Source organism: Idiotropiscis lumnitzeri, chromosome 1 (genome assembly GCF_059441095.1).
Source record: "Idiotropiscis lumnitzeri isolate Australia: NSW breed Sydney's pygmy pipehorse chromosome 1, RoL_Ilum_1.0, whole genome shotgun sequence".
NCBI lineage: Eukaryota > Metazoa > Chordata > Actinopteri > Syngnathiformes > Syngnathidae > Idiotropiscis > Idiotropiscis lumnitzeri.
The window spans coordinates 43414824-43434990 of record NC_142391.1 but is presented as its reverse complement, the minus strand read 5'-3'; the positions used below and the strand labels follow the sequence as shown (position 1 = coordinate 43434990).

The window sequence follows — 20167 nt, the reverse complement described above, 5'->3', positions numbered from 1 at the left end:
TTTAGGCCATTGTGACTGAAGAAAGTTTATAGAACCTAATCTAATCTCCTTTTCATGCTTAAATGTCTTTATGGGGGAGTGTAATGTGTTTTTACTCCTCCTTAATCGCCATAAAATTATTAGGAACATGTATAATTAATACGCATTTGTTGCAAACCTTATTAAATCTCGTCATATTGCACAGTATGAATATAGCATCAACGGCTTAGCTCGTCGGGAGTGGGGCTTTAATGCACTGGCCCTTTAAGAACGTAGTCAAAACAAAGCGTATAGGAGCCGGTTGCACGGAAGTCGTGTTGTTCCAACCGTGTGTAAAATGAGACCTTAGACATTTTGAAAAAAAGAAAAGAATCGTTTATTCTCTTGAACATGTTATTAACGGTCTAGTTTTTCAATCTTTTTTGTTACCATTTTTTTAACATTACGGGGACTAAGCGAAGAGTGGTGAGCGGGCTGCCTTGCTAGCTTCAACAACCCAAGCGGCCATGCCTCCCTATTCCGAATTGAGGAAAAGCAACAACTTCTATTACTTTATCAAATTTACCCTCAATGTCTATTCGATGCTGTTTTCGGTAAGTTATATTTACCTTTATTTAATTTACATGCAATGTGTAAAATGATGACGATGATGTGGGTCTTCACTTGTAAACCCGAGCCACCCGAAGGCACACCCAGACATACATTTAAGCTTACTTGGATTTAAACCCCAGTTTTTACATGCATGATTATGCTATCAAGACACACAGATTGGTATATTAAAAATCAGAATGAGTCATCACAATATTCGGCATACACCAATAAGTATTACTGCCTCTCGTTTGACCACACATTACAATTGTATGTTTCTTGTGAACTCCAAGACTAGTGGATAGGGTCTTTCGGTGTGATATGACAGGTATATGGTGCTATAATTGCAATTAACGATTCGGTGTTGAATCACAAATGTGATCATGTTTCTCGAAACTCTAACGAATGGACGTATGGCATATCGCTTTGAATACTTAAGCTTGATGAATGTCAACTGAAGTTGCTACATTTGCTAACGGGGTTTGGTATAGGGATACTAGCTAGCTGCTAAAACGTGAGCTTTCAAAACAACTATAGCCACTGCGACCACCTTGCCTTTTGAAAACACGTTTAAATATGTGTATTTAATGGGTAATTCACAACATTATGAACAACACACACAGTTGATACTTGTGGAATTCTGTATGATAGCTTCAAACATCGCTCACCGGCTAATAAACCGGCTAATAAACAGCACGGTGGTGCAGGGCGTTGGACTCCTCTTAAAGGCAAGAATTAATGTTGTTCTGCCGATACAAAATGACAGTGGCCCCTGCATGTTTTTTCCCCTTTCAGTTCTCACCATTTCCTATCAATAATTAAAAGTAGTTACAATGTAATAATCCATCAAAATCGATTTTGCCCGAGTGGTGTTATATAGTTTATACAATGGAATTAGGCCTGCAGGCCACAGCATCAGCGACGTGTACACTCAAGTGCAGGGGTCACCAACGTAGTGCTTGCGGGCACCAGATAGCCTCTATGGACCTTATAAATCGCCTAAGACGCTGTTCTAAAAATAGCCCGGCAGTGACATTGTGATTTCTTAGGAGTTGTAGAAGTGATCATTTGAAAATGTAAACACTTGCAGATATTTATAAATATAATAATTTCAATTATAATAATTTATAATGTTAACTAATTCCTATCTTGTCAAGCCTTTGCTGGTTATTATTGTCATTATTTATTTCAGAAGTGTGCATCAACTGGTAGCACTTCAGTACTTAAGTAGCTCTCAGTTTAAAAAGGTCCCTGATCCCTGCTCTTGCGACTCTAATGAGACCTAATATAAGACCAGTGAATGAAAAATATGCCTCTTTGAGTATAAGAATCTTATTGCTCCGATTTGACAATGTGAACGAAGAATAAATTAAACAATATGCTTATTATTGTGGTAGTTTGCAGTGGTACAGAACTCACTTAAATCACAGTCTTTCATTAGCAGCCATTTTCATAAATGGCAACCTCTGGAGTGCCAGCCGATTTTGGGCATTCTGAATGATCTTTCAACAGATGAATAAATTAATCTAAAAAAAAAATTCATTTTTTTAAGTAATCATTATAACTTGGTTTCACTAAAATAACCTGCCGCCCTTCATGCAATATATTTTGTCGTATTAATAGTGACGTTAAATAAACACCTGCGTACTATTAAAGTCCAGCGCTATGAGCGGTATTTTTAGGGTGACGTTATGTTATCTTTTATGTTGACATTCACTGCACATTCATTTAAATTAATACCTGTTAAGAAAGCCTAGCCGGCTTAAAAAAAATATATTTTAGAGTTTTATATCCATTTTTGATATGTTGAAAATGGTCAAAAATGTGCATATAAGTCTCAAACCGGTGTTAAAAAACAAAAAAGGATCATGATAATCATGATTTTATTTGTAAAAAATTGTGATATGATATTTTTGCCATCCAGAAATTCAGCTAAGCCGTCACATTATTTAACAACTGTGATTGGGTCTTATATAGGATGACAGATGGCGTGCACTGCTTTACTTAGACTGGGAGTCAGCGCCGGGCGAGTTACATCACAATTTGTGAATGGATTGTGGATGCTTGTGCTAACGTGTCAGCTTGCGCTGTTGTTCGGGCTTTCGCAATTTGCATTTCTGAGGGGCCTAGTCTAGTCTGCAGTTTGCTTAAAATTGAAAGAATAATCACGGAATGTTGACAGCTTTGTTATTGGCCTCATTATTAGTTTTCATTGTTTTTAAGTTATTTTTAAAACATTTTAGTCATCATAGGTCTGTACCAGTGACGGGCAGAAGACTCAAATCTTCTTCCGTTGGGTGACAAAAAATATACCGCCGTGTGTATTCAACTCTTCCAATTCATCCAACAGAATAAATAAAGGCTGGCCGAGCCCCATAGGTACAGTGATCAGGATATGGTGACGACTCCGGCAGGGGGGATAGATAGAGATATACTTAACTAATTGGGGGCAATTAAGGATTAGCTCATTACATGTACCACATACTGTCACTCATGACTGTCTTTTGAGTATTCCATTTTCACAAAATGTTATACAGGTTTTTATTTTATATAAGTTATGCGTTTGTGACATTGTGAATTGATGTGGTTGGAAAAATTGTCACATTTGTCAGTCAAGGTCGTAGGATTTTTATTTATTTTTTTAAAGTAAACAATTCAAAGTGCAGCGTGTGTTTCACTCTGCATTTCATCTTTTCTCCTATCCACTTGTCCCAATTTCTTCCTCATATTGAGGTACATTATCAATTTATTGCTAAATTTTCAACATCATGCATTTACTCAAGGTTACTGAAAAGGACTTGGAAAAAAATTTAACTCAAGTATAATGGTATAGTAATTTGCTCCTTTTAAAAAGCCCAGCACGAATATGGCCCCATTGTTTCACTGTTCCATTTTGTTTAAACCTGTTTGACCTATACTAGTGTAAAACGTTATTGTCCTTGAAGCCCAAAAGTGTAGGTAATAACTATGTACGGCTGTGTGAAAGAATATTAAGAAGAAGAAGGGAAGCTGAATGTCACCTTTAAATGTCTAACAAAAACCTACATTTAATTTGAGATCTATTCGATAAACAAATTACCGCTTTGTGAGTCACCTTATCATGGTGTAGCGGATTGATCCTAGAAACTCAGTTGCCCTGGGCAAGAGACCACACTTGGCAATCCTACCACCAATATCGTCAGCAGAGGTGCAAGCAAAATGTCATCACGACTATTAGTTTTCCTTCAAGTGACGAAGTAAATACATCGCATTTGTTGCACATGCTGTAGTCATTGATCCAGTTGCAGCTTTCAGTATTTGTAGCAGAAAGATGATGCTGAGACATGTCAGCCTCCTGTAAGCTTATGCGCCACCGATGTAATATGATTAGCGATTACTAGACCTGCCATTATATAAAAAATTTACTTAATTTGAGGAGCGTCTTTCTGTGGTGCTCTTTAATTTTTTTTCCTTTTTTATTATTATTTTTAACAGAAGCAAGGGTTTTATTAAGCAACAAAAGGGCAATAATATATATATATATTTTTTTTTTCCAAATATAGATTCAACAGATTTTATTTCTTAAATTTACATTGTGTATAACAATAAACTATATTTTCTTGTCCAGAAATTGATTGTCAAATCTTGTCAAAGCTAAATTGATTTAAAATTACTTAACTTGTGCAGTTAGTGACTAATTGACAAGTAGTTATTTACTCACACGTGAAGTTCGCTGAGAATTTCTAAATGATGCGGCGTTGACCTAAATGTCTGATGATAAATAGCCCACTTGTGTCTAATCTAGTCTAAGTAGAAAGGCACGTGTTCTGTGATTGTCTTAGAGGTGTGTTTTACAAATACTGGAGAGGAAACTGCATAATAAAAACTAAGTAACACACCAGGAAAGTCTGGGATAAAGTTTAGGAAAAGTTTAAAGCAGGATTAAGATATAAAAAGATTTAACAAGCTTGAAAACGCTTCCTGAGCACTGTTCGATCAATTATATTGAAATGGTGAAAGACCGCTGCAAACTAGGGCTGCACGATTTTGGAAAAAAATGACATTGCAATTTTTGGGGAGGCTGCGATGTACATTGCGATATTGAAACTAGAAAAAATTTCACCAGATGACTCAAATTGCTTAGTTTGGGAAGACTTTGCTTTGTTTATTATACAGCTCTGGGATGGCCACTTGATAGAAATTTGTGCACCACGGCATTTTATACCTTTTGTCGAGCGTGCGGATCATTTTTTTAAACCTCTCTTTCGTGATGGCGTCGAGTTGCTTTAGCCCCGTTAAAAGTTATTGCATTCCTGATTTGTCGATGCTGTTTGGACTTCTTATAATTAGGTGTTATGATAAAGGCGTCTGTCATTGTTTTTTGAGTAGATGGTTTTACATCGGGTCCCACTAATGAGTCTGAACTGGTTAGAAAGGGGGTCGTAATAGCGATTCAAATGGTCGGACAGGTTTGTTGTATTACCTCGTGTTGCAGCAACAACGGTGAGGCACTGTCTGCAGAGGGTTTTTTTGTGTGTGGTATATTCATTTTTATAGCCGAAATAATTCCATATTTTGGATGTTGACTTTCTTTTGGGGACTAAATCTACTGCCGCCATTGTCTCTTCCATGTCGCCTGTTAGTGTTTTCTGAGCGCACAGAGTGTAGGGGTTGGGGGAGTGGCCAGTGACTGGCAGGAGGGAAGGGGTGATCGAGACAGGCTTTGTAGAGCATACAGTCGCTTGCTGTTTCTATGAAGCTAAACAAATTTTGCGTGCTCTAAGAAAAAAAAAGACAAAAACATTGCACGTCCTACGATGTGACAATCGCGCATACGCACATCACAATCGCGATGTTCAAACCGCACATCGCGCACCTCTACTGCAAACCTACCCGTTCCTCTAAACCAGGCATCACCAAATGGCGGACCGCGGTCCGGACCGACAGTTGGTTCGGACCGGACCCATAACCAATCTATGGTGATTTTTTTTCAGGGCGCATTCACAAACGTTCACGCTGCAATTCCAGTTAATACGGAAAAGGCGTCACTAATTTGAGCCAATCAAATCTTTTGTTTACGATCCACTGCCAATTGCGCAACAGACCGGAAGAGAGTGCTGCTACCAGCATGCCTTGCTAAAAAGTTAGCAAGGTCGGTGCGTGTTGTTTTAAATGATTGGACGGAGAAATTTAGTTTCGTTCTGGCTGCAGCCGATTCAAAACCAGTGTGCATCATATGCTCCGATTCCGTTGCAACATTGCGAAACGCCACTACGAAAGAAAGCACCGCCCTTTTGTGCAAAGTTATCCGCTGAAGTTTGAGGTGAGCGCACGCAAAAACATCGAATTTCGAGTGCAGTATAAGAGATTTTTACATTTTTGTTTACAGCCCAGCGACATGCAAACGAATGTTCACTAAAAGTATCATGGATTTTGAGGAAACATAAAAAAACATTCAGCGATGGGGAAGTTGTGAAGGAGTGCTTAAATGCGGTTGCACAAACATTATTTAAAGGAAAACACAAAGCCCAGATGTGTGAAATAATCTACCAAATCCCAATGGCCCTGAGTCCGCTCCAACCCAGATTTAAGTCACTGGCAGGGCAGTCACAAACAAATTTTTTCTCATCAAGAGAAAAAAAAATATTCAAAAGAAAAGGTGGTGTCAAAGCTCATTTTGATGAGGACAGCCATTTTTATTGATTGTGGACTGAACATGTTGACCTGTTTTACTAGGCTGATAACTGTTTGATTTAAGAAAAAAAAAGGTAAAATATGTTAACTCAATGCTTAGGACTTGATATATTTCTGCAGGAGATATTTTACAATTTTTTCTGGAAGTGGCACCCTTACGTTCCTGGAGCCACATTTTCTTGAATGTGATATAAACGCCTTATATTTGTTTGACTGGCAAAGGTGTTTAATGGGAACATTGCTAAATATTTAGTATATAAGTGCGCTGTATTGAAAATTACTAAATATTGAAACTATATAAAAATGTGAACATAGGCTAGACATTAAGGGAAGTTGGACTTTGGTCGGACCTTTTAATTGGAAGAAATTTTAGTCGTGGACCTCTGTGACTTTTAATTGAATACCTCTGCTCTAAACCTTCAAACTAAACAAGTAGAGTACTGATCAGAAATGCAGCCAAGAAGCCAGGGATCACTTTGGAGTTGATGAACTGCAGAGATCTGCAGCAAAAGTGGGAGAATGTATCCATTGAACAGCTATAAGTCACACTCTGCACAAATCTAGCCATAATGGAAGAGTGGCAAGAAGAAAGCCGTTTCTCAAAGAAAACCATTAAAATTCCCGTTTGAAGTTTGCCAAGCCATCTGAGAGATGCAACAAACGTGCAACACGGTGCTCTGGTCAGATGAGATGAAAATTTAACTTGTTGGCGTGAATGCAAAACGTTCTGTAATACGCTCAGCTTGACGGAGCAATGGCTGGACATTAAAATGATGACACCGCATTCACAAAAGTTGCAGAGTTCACACTCAGCAAGGGCTGAAGCTGAGACTTTTAAAACCATTTTTCAGCAGTAGGACATAAACAAGAAGGTGATATGTTGTCCCAAGGGACTATGCTCATCATATGATCTCTTGGCTATAGACGAATGTCGACTCACTTTCTTGGGCTGCATAACGCATTGGCGTCAACTGTCCTGAGCCAAAGGAGCATGCAATTAAAGTTTTCATTTTGGTGCACTTTCAGGACATCTCTGTACTGAGTCCTTGTGGAAAAACCATGGAATTTTTATTTTTTCTATATTTTATGTGTATTATAGCAATATACACCAATGTTGAAAAATACCAACAAACAGTTCACTACTTTTGTACAGTAAATTAAATTATCCCAAATTTCAGAATAAAAGGTTCCAATTTTATTTAAATCAAAATCAAAAGGTGCAACAAGTTCCCAGGGTCAGCAGGATTCCTTATGAAGTTAATGGACAATTTAAATAAATAGTTCCCTGCAGTTAACCCAGTTTTAAATTGATTTATTTACCGGCCATCAAATAAAAAAAAAAGACTTTCAATTAACATAAAAGTAACTTTCGCTCATCAAATCAATGAATGTAACTTTCCTCAAATGATTTGCATCAATTGTTTTTGACAGAAAACACATTTCTAAACCCAAGTAGAAATATCGGTATATGTATACAATACAGAGGTGCATCACTGCTTTGCAGCTATTACCTCTATTTTTGAAGCACCAAAGAGATTTTCTGCGCTATATAACAGCACATTGTGATTCTATGAAACTCCGAGAAAAACCTCCTGTTCTCTCTCTCCAGCTGGTTGGTCTCTGCGTGCTTTGCGTGGGGGTGTACGCCGAAGTTGAAAGGCAGAAAAATCGAACCCTGGAGGGTCTCTTCCTGGCTCCTGCAGTGGTGCTGATACTGCTGGGACTGGTAATGTTCACAGTCTCACTTGTGGGCATGGTTGGCTCCCTCAGAGACAACAAAACCTTGCTGCACATGGTAAGATTGTTAAAACGAAAGCATGCGTGTGTGTATTTTTTCCATTGTACAGTTCTAGTCAGAGGCTTTAAGCCACATAGCACACACAGCCAGCCCATACAGTACTAAGATTACTGCAAATGATGTCGCATCTTGAAATTAGAAAAGAATAATTTGTCAGTTCTCCAATAGTGAACCTGCACTAATCTATAATGCAAGAGCCGTTTCAAAAATTCTATTGTTCCAACTTTAAAGTTTATAAAAATAGGCGCTGTATTATGCAGGGCAGTTCGAACGTTTGAACGTTTATTTAACACCTCTGACAATTTCAGTCAACGTTCCATATATTGCTTTTCTGTCCCTCCACAGTTCCTCTGCGTTCTCTGTGTGTTGCTTCTTCTCCAAGCTATGGCCCTCATCATAGCTCTCATCTTTGAGAAGAAGGTAAACGGGTGGCAGCAGCCTGATTCTCACCTCTCATCACAATGAGCTCACGATGGCTTTTTGGTTTGCTTTGTCATTATCCACTGACATTTACACGGTGCCATTCGTTCCAGACGTCTTCCTTGTTTCAAAGCAGCATACGAGAGGGAATCAAACACTACTATGACGACCTGGACTTCAAAAACATCTTGGATTACGTGCAAGAAAAGGTATTTCATTAAAGTATTGATTCATCATATAAAAGATGAGATGCATACTATAAATGATGAACCTGTTAGGGCTGGACGATTTTGGAAAAATTATGATTATTTTATCAAACATGAGTATCGAACACGTTGGATCTTTTTCGCTTTGCAAGATTAAAAAAAGACCAAATAAAAACAAAATTATTCATCTTTATTGTTAATTTGTACACACCTTAAAGAATTCATGCTGCAAGATAATGATGTGTTGTATAAGGGCAGCTGCTTGCTTGTGTAATATTTACAATATCAATCAATTTACATACGATCCGATTAGTCGACTAATCTCAACTACTGTTGGTGGTTTAGTCAACTAGCAAAATAATCATTTGTGACAGCCCTAATGAATAGTAGCAAACTGTATATTGTTGTCTGGAAGCCTTTTTAGTTGGGCAAGCTGCGCAGGAGCATGATAATGATCCTGATCATTTGACTCGGGAAGTGTTGGAGCAGTGAAACATCTGCAGCATGCAGGATGTTGGCCCTTCAGATTCGGATTTTGACACCTTTGTTCTAGGGCATTCCTCCTGACTGATGTGCCGCAATGTGACACAATTCATTTCCAGTTTATGGTCCTGTTCATCTGTGTGGAGCATTATTCATTATTATGTTTATAATTTTCTTTCCACTTCATAAATTGTCTGCTATTAAATCAAAGTTGTCCAACTTTGAACTGCTTTAATGCGGTTCCAGCCAGACGTCTGTAAAAACCCTATGTAATCTCCCAAGTCCTGAATTTATAATTGTCTATCTTTAGTTAGCCTAGCAATTAACATGGCTTCTCCGTCTGTTGTTAATTACTACTCATCATCCCTTAATGAGATCGGTACCTGTAAGTAATGTGGCCACGGAGGCGATGATTACTGACTTTAGGTGTGACTCCGTGGCGTGTTTAGCTGCACCAGTCTCCAGCCGGAGCTCTTTGCTAGTTTGATGGTGTGGTGTAAGTAGCATCTGTGGGTAGGTGACGGGAAAGCATGTTGTAACACATTTATATGCGCGTGTCCAGCCCAGCAAAGCTTTTTGGGACAGCTTCCACGATTTAGTTATCGGAAGAATGTATAAATCTGAGATTCTCAGTTATTGTATCAAAAACCAAAAGAATTTTGACCCTCATACAGCAAAGCAAAACCGCCCATTTCGTGCCTTGTATAGACCGACTAATTCAATTCTCAAGAAAACGTATAATGTGGCATGTCATTTAGCAACCTTTCTGCATTTCTATTCATAGCATGTAAAACATTTACTGTGTCATGGCAGCACACATGCCTGCCATACTAAAGGTTTAGTCAAGCCTTTTCAAATGTTTTATATGGTGTTTTATTTTTCTATTTCTCTACAGGCCAGTTACTGTGCATTTTGTTTATTGGAGCAATAAACACTGAACTGACATTGTTGGCATTTATAGAATGTTATGTAGCCAACTGGCAATGCGATATAGTCAGCAATCGAAAATTGAGTTGCCCTTCACTATTCCAGACGTCAGCCAAGTGATTTTATTATCTGAGATTTGCACTATTAAAAGATGATTTGGCATCAAAGATCTGCTTGTTAAAGTTAGTTGCTGTCTCCACCATTTGGTTTTCTGAATTAAATGCACAGAAAGTCAGTGTCACTAAATTGTTGTTTGTTCTGTTTGGTCCAGTTTTCATGTTGTGGAGGAGATGAATATAAGGACTGGGGAGTCAACCAATACCACTTCTGTAACGGTACCGGCCCACTAGCATGTGGGGTGCCATATACCTGCTGTATCCGCCGTGAGGTGAGTGCTACTCCTAAATTGAACAGACAAAACGTCATACATTTTGAAAAACCAAAATATGCCTCTCATGTCACACACCAAAAACTGGGAGGTGATGTGTGCCTCCCTGCAAAAAGTCCCACAAGGCTTCACTTTTGTAAGCATCAAAAAGATAAACTCGTGTAGCCTCCTTGATTATAAAGAGGAGAAATATGACAGTGACCCTAGAAATGGACATGCAACGTTGGGTAGATGATATCTAGTACGTCTCTGTCAGCTGCAAAGTACAATATTGCAAACAGCTAAAGACAATAGCTCTTTACGGCACTCAGACAAATTCTTCCATAACAGTCTGGTCTGGTCTGGCAGTCTCGTACGTCCGTGACCTATGTGGTTGGTTATTTGGTAGATGCAACCGTGTCTAGACTAACTTGACTATGCTTATTGTATAGAATAAATACATTATTATTATTAATAATATTATTATTATTTGAGGCCTTATGCTGTATGACTGTTAAGCACATCTGCTTCACAGTGCAGAGGTCATTGAGTTCAAATCCAGGCTGCGGCCTGCCCTGCATGGGTTTTCTCCAAGTACTCCAGTTTCTTCCCACATAACAAAAACATGCACGGTAGGTTAATGGGACAATTTAAATTGTCCCCAGGTGTGATTATGTGTGTGAATTGTTTGTTCATCTGTGTTTCCTGCAATTGGCTGGCGACCAGTTTGGGATGTCGATGACAGCTGGGATAAGCTCCAGCACGCCCCCGACCAACCCTTCTGAGAAGAAGCAGTTCACATAATGGATGGATGGATAGATATTATTATTGGAGGCTTGACAATTAATCGACAACAAATAGATTAATCAAATTTAACAATCTAATGACTTTGGATTATCAATGTAATGTTTAGGTACCTATTTGCAATGATCCTAATGCTCAGAATGTCTCCTTCTAAATACTAAAGAACCGATTTCTGTAGTCCTCCATGAAAGTGGAGTAATTACACTGATCAACAACAAATGTTAATTAGAGGTCGCTTTATGTATATTCCTCAATAACTCAATCTATTTTTGACGCCAATTAAAAACAAAGTCTGCCTTTTATCTAGTACATCAGGTTTGTCTTATTCGGGCAAAAGGCAAATGTTTTTTTTCTCCCTTATTAATCAGAATTATGCAATTTACCATTCATTAGTTGAATGAGAAATGGTAAAGTATTTCACAGCTGAAAAGACAAGTTCAGCAATTCTACTGGTCCTTTGGCTTTTCAGGTTAGTCATAGGTAAAATCGTGCAGGTGTAAGAAAGCTGGCATGATTTAAGTTGCTAATCACTTCACAGTTTGACCTGTCATTACTTATTAATGTCAATCGTGTGTTTAACTTGCTGCCACATGCTTAATGCCCTTCAGTCCCCTGAATGCTATCCGGGTCTTGTTGCTACTGCTCATTTGTTTAGCCTCGAGGAACTGCTTATAATTGATATGGATAAATACAATGAAAGTTCTGCGTAAGAAGGTTAGTTGTTTGTGTGTTTTGTGTGTACTGTACTAATGACACAATTACAAGTTTTCTGTAATGCATTACAGTCATTTTCTACCATTGATTTTTCAATGATGATGATGGCCTCTATACAGTTAGTGTGAAGATACGTTTGTTGTAACATTCACTTCCTCAATTGACATGATACACAGCATGATTGGACCTATATTGGTTAGATTTTTTTTTCTTTTTATTTCCCATTGGTGAAGACGGTAACAAATGTCTTCTATTTTATCACTGCAAAAAGAGACTTTAATTATTTCCAAGTCTATATCGTGCAGACAGACATGTTCAGGTATATAGCCCTCATTTCACTCTCTAAATGAAATGGTAGTCCTTGAGGGCAGCTCTGTGCTCCCAATGTCTGGTATCAACGTTGTCTGTCGCTTCAAAGCACTGATATGGTCTTTGTAAGCGGTGCAACTCTGCTGAAGCAATAGGGAAGTCAGTTTCCCTATCTGACAACTCACAAGCACGAGCGCAATGATAGAAGCGTTTATTAGAGAGGCTGAACATGGGAGAGATGGCCGCCATTATCAGTTCCCGGCTGTCACGGCTGGCGTTTTCTAGCACGCAAGTTCATCCTCTATCAAACGTGCGAGGTGGGCACCCCCCCCCATCACCCTATAAGAGGAGCATACCGCCGGTACATTATGTCCCTACATTTTGTGTCTAGTTTGCGACTCACTCATTGTGGGCCTTTTCCACAGGTGGGAGAGGTCATTAACACGCTGTGTGGTTCCAAGGCTCTGGAGAGACAGGTACGTGTAAATTGTAGTTATTTGTTTCTATAGCACACATGTTCTGTTGCAGGTAATGTATGGCTCCCATTAAGCATATTGACGTGAAACAGATAATGAAGGACATTTACACAAATGGTCGGTATGTATGGAGGTGGGAAAGATGTCTAGCAATGTTTACCGTATTTTTGTGACCATAAGGCGCACTGTATTAAAAGTCGCCGTCTCAGTTACGGTTGCTGTTTCTGTATTTCACAGGCATGGCAAAACATATGCTAGCTCACGTATGTTTTTAAAATGGCAGCGGGAGCAAAACTGAATTTGGTTGCACTTTGGTGAAGTAAAGCTCAAACAACAGCACAAGTAGACACATTATTGAAACCCCCGACTGCTCAAGGATAGCGTTTATTTAGATAAAGAATAAATTGGACCTGATTCCAGATTCCCGAAGTCTGCAATAGTGGTAATGGCAGGGGTGCAGAGTAAAGAAGAATGTTGTTCTCATATCCTATGGGTTATGGGTCTAGGCACAAGCTCGCTTTCTCCAACGAAGGAGAATCCATCCAGTCCCGAATTTTCTTATATCAGTACCAAGAAAAAAAAAATACCTAGAAAAGACGATGTTTTATCATGAACATGGTCGGACCGTCAGTCTCTTCAGTCCCCGATGGGATTCACACAAAACAAATAAAAGCATGAGCAATCAAGAGGAATCGTCACATTGCCTTTCACTTGGGCATCCAAGTGGAAAAGAACCAAAAACATAGGTGCACTTGAGAACGCATCCTAAGAAGATGGGACCTATTAACTTTGACCAATTAGAAAGTCATTATCACCTAAGTGACATTCCCCAAGGGAAATCAAGTAAGACAGAAGATGCACAGATTAAAATCGTGAAATGAAATCAATAAAAAATATTACATTTTCTCAACTGCGTTAGACCAGCCCAAGCAGCCACAATCCATCACAAATTGAATTCGGAATGAATTCGTTCGTGTCATTGACGATTTGTCGAACACTTATTTATGTGAAATTTGACAAGTTGAACAAAGAGTAAAATAAAACATGTAAGTTTTCAAAATGTGTCGAACTTAATTTGCGTGGTGTTCTTTTGGTTTTGAGATCATTGGAGTATGACTCATGACGGGCCTTTTAAAGAATATCTTTTGAGTTTTGCACTCCCCAGTTTGAATTTAAAGTGTACTCTTGTTGTCTTTTTTGCTGTGCATCAGCGTGAAACCCTACAGGAGGAGATCCACGTGCGAGGCTGCATCCACGCAGTCAACCTTTGGATGAGTGACAACATTGGAATAACTGTCGCATTGTGCTGTGCAATAGGGCTGCCACAGGTAACTTCAAAGTCAAAGTGCCAACTAGTTGAAGCTTTTTTTTTTTCTTTTTCTGCCCAAGTCCCTTATGGTTGACTTCAAACTCGATGAAAGATAGTTTTCTCTTTTGAAATGATGGTTGCTTCTTTGCAAACGAGATTGAGATTTATGCAGAATGACACAGAAGTGCTAAAATACTTCAGATCTCCACCGAAGATCACTGCTAGCAGTTTTTTTCCCCCTCTCCTAGGTTCTTCACAGTTATGAGTTGCAGCAGGGGTGTGCGATACATTATTGTATCGTCATTGGGCTATGAACATTCAAGATGTTAACATCTAAATTAGGATGATGTCAGTCACCTTGCTACATTTAAGTTGAATGTAATGCTCAGTCCAACTTACCACATTCCTCCATTCAAATTTGGCGTTGCTGGACTGTTAAAGCCAGTCAATGACAGTCAAAGAAATCCACCTCCATGTTTGCAAGGGTTTCTGTCAATTATATACCGTACACATATGGTGGCTTTGAACAGCACATGACCATATTCATATGGTTGAGGTAAAAATATTGGAGCTGCAGCCGCTTCATTTAGTTGAAATGGGAGTAAGCCTCACCTTTTCAATATAGCCACACTTTGGTAATGGGCGGACACTTGTATTGCGATTCTCTACCTTTGTTACGCAAAGCGCTTCACACGATTATTTTATCTACCTGCTGAGGGTTTCTGTGTCTTATTCAAGGATACGTTGAAAGGACACAATGCACAGGGATCAAACTCACAACTTCTAGATTGGGAAACGTCCACTCTAAGACTTAGCCACGCCACTGCCACTTTCCTCATGATTATTGCCCATGTCCTATTTCTGTTGCAACGAACATCTTCCTTGCCACTATCTTTTGGATTTAAAAAAAAAAAAAGAAAAAGAAAGTCATACCAAGTGTTATTGTATGGGGAGCCTCTAGACGCAATCCAGGCAAGTCTGGTTTATATTGCTTTTTTACAGGCCGGTTCAAAGCCTGTGGCAAAAAGGAAAGGAGCATGTAAATATCTGAAGTGAGTGCAAAGCATGGATGAAAATAGTGTGTGCATTAGTGTGTGTATGAGACTAACACAATCAGAAGCAAACAAAGGAGTGTTACCTGATGGCAGAGAGCAAGAGAGTGATTGATTAGGAGCACCCATATAGTATGGGAGCCAGGTGGCTCCAATCAAGAGAACGCTCTCCTACCGCACCAGCAGGATCAGGGACATGGACGCGATGTCCCCACCGACCTACCAACCCCCCTCTTCTTAAAATGAGGGTTCAACACTCAGACTAAATATGGCCAAGACTGAAATGAAATTCAAATTCCCAATTCCGAGTTTTGACCCCACATCCTCCAGCCAATCAACCACCCTCCATCTCAGCAACTCTGATACCTTTAGAAGCTATTTGGGAGAAGGAGTGATAGACAGTGTCAGAGGGTAGCAGCGACAAAACAACAAAGGTTGATGCAGTGGAGCATGGGAAAGGTCATCAGCAATTATACTGTCATTACCACTGATGTCTTATGTCCAAGTTGTAAGGCTGCAAAAACAAAACGCAACGCTTTAAGGCTTCCTTATAGTCATACGGGCAGTGTCCGCGCAGACCTCACTGTGGAAATGTCACTCGCAGTGTGCCTTTTAACTTGCGCAACCCGCACGCATTGTTTTGAAAATGTGATGCAGTTTCACTCCATGTCAGAGGCTGTCGCTATGGCTGATATTGACTTGGACACCACAGGTTGGAGTATCCTCTGCATTTTCTTCCCAATCGCGGCGTTTTTGCTTTGCCGAACTACAAACAAAGTGACAGTGACTGCATTGGAGATTGTCTTTGCTCTGACCAAGGGACCTAGATCACTGAATGATGCATTTAATTGCATTGCAATATTGATCAACAAGGCAGGTGGTATTTGCATGAGTAGGTTTCTTTACACACACGCGCGCAACCCCCCCCACACACACACACACACATGCGTAACACCCACGCCACCAAGCTAACTTGCTTCACAGCAGCAACAAGCTGCGTGGCGTGCATCCTCTCTTCCATGGTGACAAATAAATTACAGGCATTGTGTATCGAACCTAGCCGGGGACGGCTGCGTGTGACATTGCAGCATGCGACTAAACAGACCAATCACAAGAGAGAATGCGCGCTGCATTCTACATGCAGCAACAATTTTTTTTATGTGTTGCAAACGTGTCATAGCACAGCGCGTCGGTCACGTGATGCAATGAGTGCGTTGTCACCCGCTTGTATGGTACAAAGCGGCCTTTAATTAACCATTGGGATTCTGCAAAAACTTCAAATGTGCAAAACCACCAGAAAAATGTGAAGAGGTGGACAGGATTGGTTGAACTGCTCTAACTGGGATGTCTTCGAAACTTCAACTGGCAGCCTGGACGAATATACCGACACAATATCATACATCCGTTTCTGTGTGGAGCTGTGTACCACCCGACATCTTCCGCAAGTTTGGCAAGAACAAGCCATGGTTCAGTCAATTTGCTGAGAAAAGCAGAGCACTGCACTAACATGCCCGAAACCAGCTGACGAAGGTAATTAACAACGCAATGAGAAGCTAGGCTTCTTTGAATTCTGTAGTATATCTCATGCCTTGGAAATTCTTTTCATCCTTTTGAACATATTGAAATCCTCCAATGCAGTGGAAGCGCTCTATGGACCATGGCTTTTCCTGGAGGATGTGAGACTTTCAGGAAAAGCCTGCTAGAACATCTCCAACCTTATTTTGGAATAATTAGACGCACTTTCAATGATGGAAGGTGTGTGCTGACTCCCCTTGGTTCATCCATAAACACAGCCACATCCCCAATTTTCATAAGGTGTGCACACTTGTGCAAGCACATTATCACATTGTATTTTCGTTGTGGCGAGCTTTTTATCTCCTCTGTTTCACTGCTCTCATTTAACACGGACAACAGAACCTCAACTAAATTACACAGTTGAGACGGCAGTTTATTCAATTTTTAAAGTCTAGTCAGAGACATAACGGCCGCATTACATTGTTCATCTCCGGGCCATCCTCTGCACCAATGCCATTAGACGTATAATCACTTTGTTTACATCCATCACTCATGTAGAAATGAGGCTCAAAGCATAATTATTACCAAGTAGGGCTCTCAACTCTAAATAAAAACATGACTATTACATTGGAGCCTGGTTTATAAATAAATGAATTTATTATGAATAACTAAAATAAATCAATGTGAATTGGAGAATTGTGCCCCCCGTTGATTTCATTGATGTAGTGCAGTGTTCAGTAATTAATTTGCGAAGGGGCCACACGAGAAATCGTAACGCTTGCCGAGGGCCAAACACGCGTTCTAACTTCAATTTTATTTTCTTAAAATGTAATTTAAGAATGCTAATTGTCTTGTCCCAATAAATTGTGAAGTGTGTAGATATGATGTGTGTTGTTATAAATTAGGAAATGCACATTTTAAACTATTATAAGCATCCATTAAAATCATGAAATAATTTTGTGCTCCAACCGCCAACTCATTAGCCATTCATAGGACTCCAAAATATATTGATAAGTGGCAAGTAAAATATTATTGACAGTGATACATACTGTGACGACTTAATGCACCCAAAACGTAGTGCTGGTGCTATCCAAAATAAAAAAAACACCTGTGAGGTCAGAGGAACAATGAGTCTTGAAAGCAGACCACAGCAAAACAACTTGGTCTTTACTATCCAATCAATGACAGGTTGTGCAAAAAATGTTGTTTGTTTGTTTGATCTGTCTGTTTTATCTGTTCAAAAAACTGTCGCTTCTATCATGAGCTGACCTCTAACGCTCAGCTCGCTCCCACTTAACTACACTCTGTCCAGTCACACTAGTTCCAATATATTGTTTCTTTGTGTATTTTAAACAAATGAAATCTAACACGCATAAAAAATAATCATGACAATTATTTTTAACTAAATTGTAAAATTTGCTAATGCAATCTCTCAACATTGCAAAATATATGGAACATGCTACAAAAAATGTTTATTTTATTTTATTTTTTTTATTGGCTGCTGCTTGATAAAGTCGCTTTTGTGCGACAAACATTAAGCGGACTACAACTCCAAGATGACTCTTTGACCTTCTCTTCTTCCGGTTAACGGCCGTCCCATTAACACGACCCCAAAAGGCTTGTGTATTACTGTAAATTAATTGCCAGAGACCAAAATGAAGGACATTTTCTTAGTAATTATAGTTTTTGTTAGTTTTTTAAACATAAAATGTAGTTTAATTTACTTTTCATTTAAAAAAAAGAAACATTTTCATTTTTATTTTATTTTGTTAACAAAAATGTTTTTAAAACTTGGTCACGCCTTGTAGGTGGTTGCACACAAATGACGTGAGCGTGTCTGTCATGCCTCTCCCTACAGCTGTTTGGCATCATCCTCAGCTGCGTCTTCTGGAACCTTCTGGTGGAAATGAGCGAATCCCTCGACATGGTGGACTTTAATCTGAAGAAGCTTGAGTTCAAGTACAGCGAGCTGGACCTGGCCGGCGCCGGCTGTTGTATGTGCCTGCCGAGGGACGGCGGCTACTTGCCCGTTCCAGCTTCCGAGCCCGAACTGGACCCCATTGACATTCACCTGCAGAAGCTGAAGAAGCAGCCGCCTCGCACGCACGCTCAGCTCCGAGAACTTCAACAGTCCAGGTCGGCCACCGGGCTGGACGAGGTGGACGTGGGCCGCAAGCTCAAAAGGGAACACTGAGCGGTCTTGACGCCCTTCTTGCCTTCCCTGTGACATTTTAATTTTGGTTTGATTTGTGTTGCACTACTTAATGGTTGAACCTCTGCTGATGGATTTAGAGAATTTGGTCAGCTAAAGGGATCCAAAATACTTTGTCACTTTGAGTGTTCTGTTTACTAGAAATTCAAAGAACAAACAACAGGCAGCATCAGCTAATTATTTAATTTTTAAATTTTGTCATATGATTTTCAAATTTTGTCATGTTATGTATTTCAATATATTTGCCATTATTTGAATTTGTTTTTACCTTTGTGAATTTCATCTACTTCTCATGTGTTGAAGCTTACCTCAGGCTGTTTCAAAGGCAGTCCACTAGCTCAGAAGATGAATCTTGTATCTTGTGTAAAAAAAAGTAATTGTAGAGCAATGGAAGTTTTTTCAGTGTCGAACAAATAGGACTGGCCTGTATGTCATGCGTGTAACGTTTTGTGACGGATGTGTACAAGTTTTGTTACGATCTCAGTTGGATTTGTGTCGTCGGTGTACACTGTAAACCTGATAGTTGTGGAATAATAATGGAATGCATGTTTTGTACTGTGTATGAATTAAATTATTCGTAAAATGATACTCAGTTTACATTTTAAGCTTTCAAAGGGGAGGCTTCAGTTTTTCACTTTTTTTAAGTAGTTCTTATTCTTTCCATCATTCAAGGGACAACGAAAGGGATACTACAGGCTACAACTCTGTGACGTAACAGTTGTTTGACAGTCGAGCATTTTAGCTAATACAGTATCAGACCACTCTTCCGAGCTTCCCTGCAGCTCCTGCCTTGTACCAACACTACTGCTCTTGTTAATAAACTGGAATTTGTCTACTGATTAGTTGCATTCTTATGTTTGTTTTTTTTTTGCATTATACACAAACTAACATTACAACTTACAATGTTATAGAATGTTCAGTTCAGTTGACTATGATGGGCAATATACAAGATTGCTGTCAAAGTGGACTTCTGCTGTCAAGGTGTTGACTCAGGGTGTTTATTTACTCAGCGGCAGAAAAAGCCACTTGTTTTATTTAAACGAGGCATTTTGAATGTGTTTATTATGGCACAATCATGAATACAGGGTAGGAGGGTTGAACTGGCAGAATCAATGCCCTCTGGTTTCTTTACATCCCGACACCTTAGAGGACAAATGTGAATGCTTTGGTATCCTTATGAAAAGACTAGACAAGGTTTAGATTTCTGTAAGGCGAGAATTCTGGTGTTAGTCAGGCCACGCATTGCCAAATTCTGTAATAATTGTTCGCTTGAAAGGCTTTTTTGCGGAAGTACAGAAAGTAGTGCATTACAGTAATCAATTTGATTGGTGACAA

At 39.4% G+C, this 20167-nt stretch overlaps 1 protein-coding gene across 2 annotated transcripts; it reads left to right on the top strand.

The window, feature by feature from the left end:
* Window positions 1-221: 221 nt before the first annotated feature.
* Window positions 222-19671, top strand: LOC148344715 (tetraspanin-15). Of its 2 annotated transcripts, none has more exons than XM_088301808.1 (8): window positions 222-572; window positions 7850-8035; window positions 8384-8458; window positions 8572-8667; window positions 10346-10462; window positions 12694-12744; window positions 13956-14072; window positions 16475-18407. In XM_088301808.1, the coding sequence occupies exons 1-8, from the start codon at window positions 486-488 to the stop codon at window positions 16628-16630; spliced, it is 885 nt and encodes a 294-aa protein (XP_088157934.1). In that variant the 5' UTR covers window positions 222-485; the 3' UTR covers window positions 16631-18407. The 2 variants fall into 2 exon arrangements, with proteins under 2 accessions (XP_088157934.1, XP_088157927.1); XM_088301801.1 differs by lacking the exon at window positions 16475-18407 and adding an exon at window positions 18479-19671 and having other exon boundaries at window positions 225-572.
* The last annotated feature ends 496 nt before the right edge of the window (window positions 19672-20167 follow it).

Bases quoted from the DNA above. Each gene is read 5' to 3' on its own strand.
- LOC148344715 (XM_088301801.1), top strand. From the start codon at position 486: ATGCCTCCCTATTCCGAATTGAGGAAAAGCAACAACTTCTATTACTTT. The intron at 573-7,849 runs GTAAGTTATATT...CTCTCTCTCCAG, and splicing joins TCTATTCGATGCTGTTTTCG to CTGGTTGGTCTCTGCGTGCT. The intron at 8,668-10,345 runs GTATTTCATTAA...TGTTTGGTCCAG, and splicing joins TGGATTACGTGCAAGAAAAG to TTTTCATGTTGTGGAGGAGA.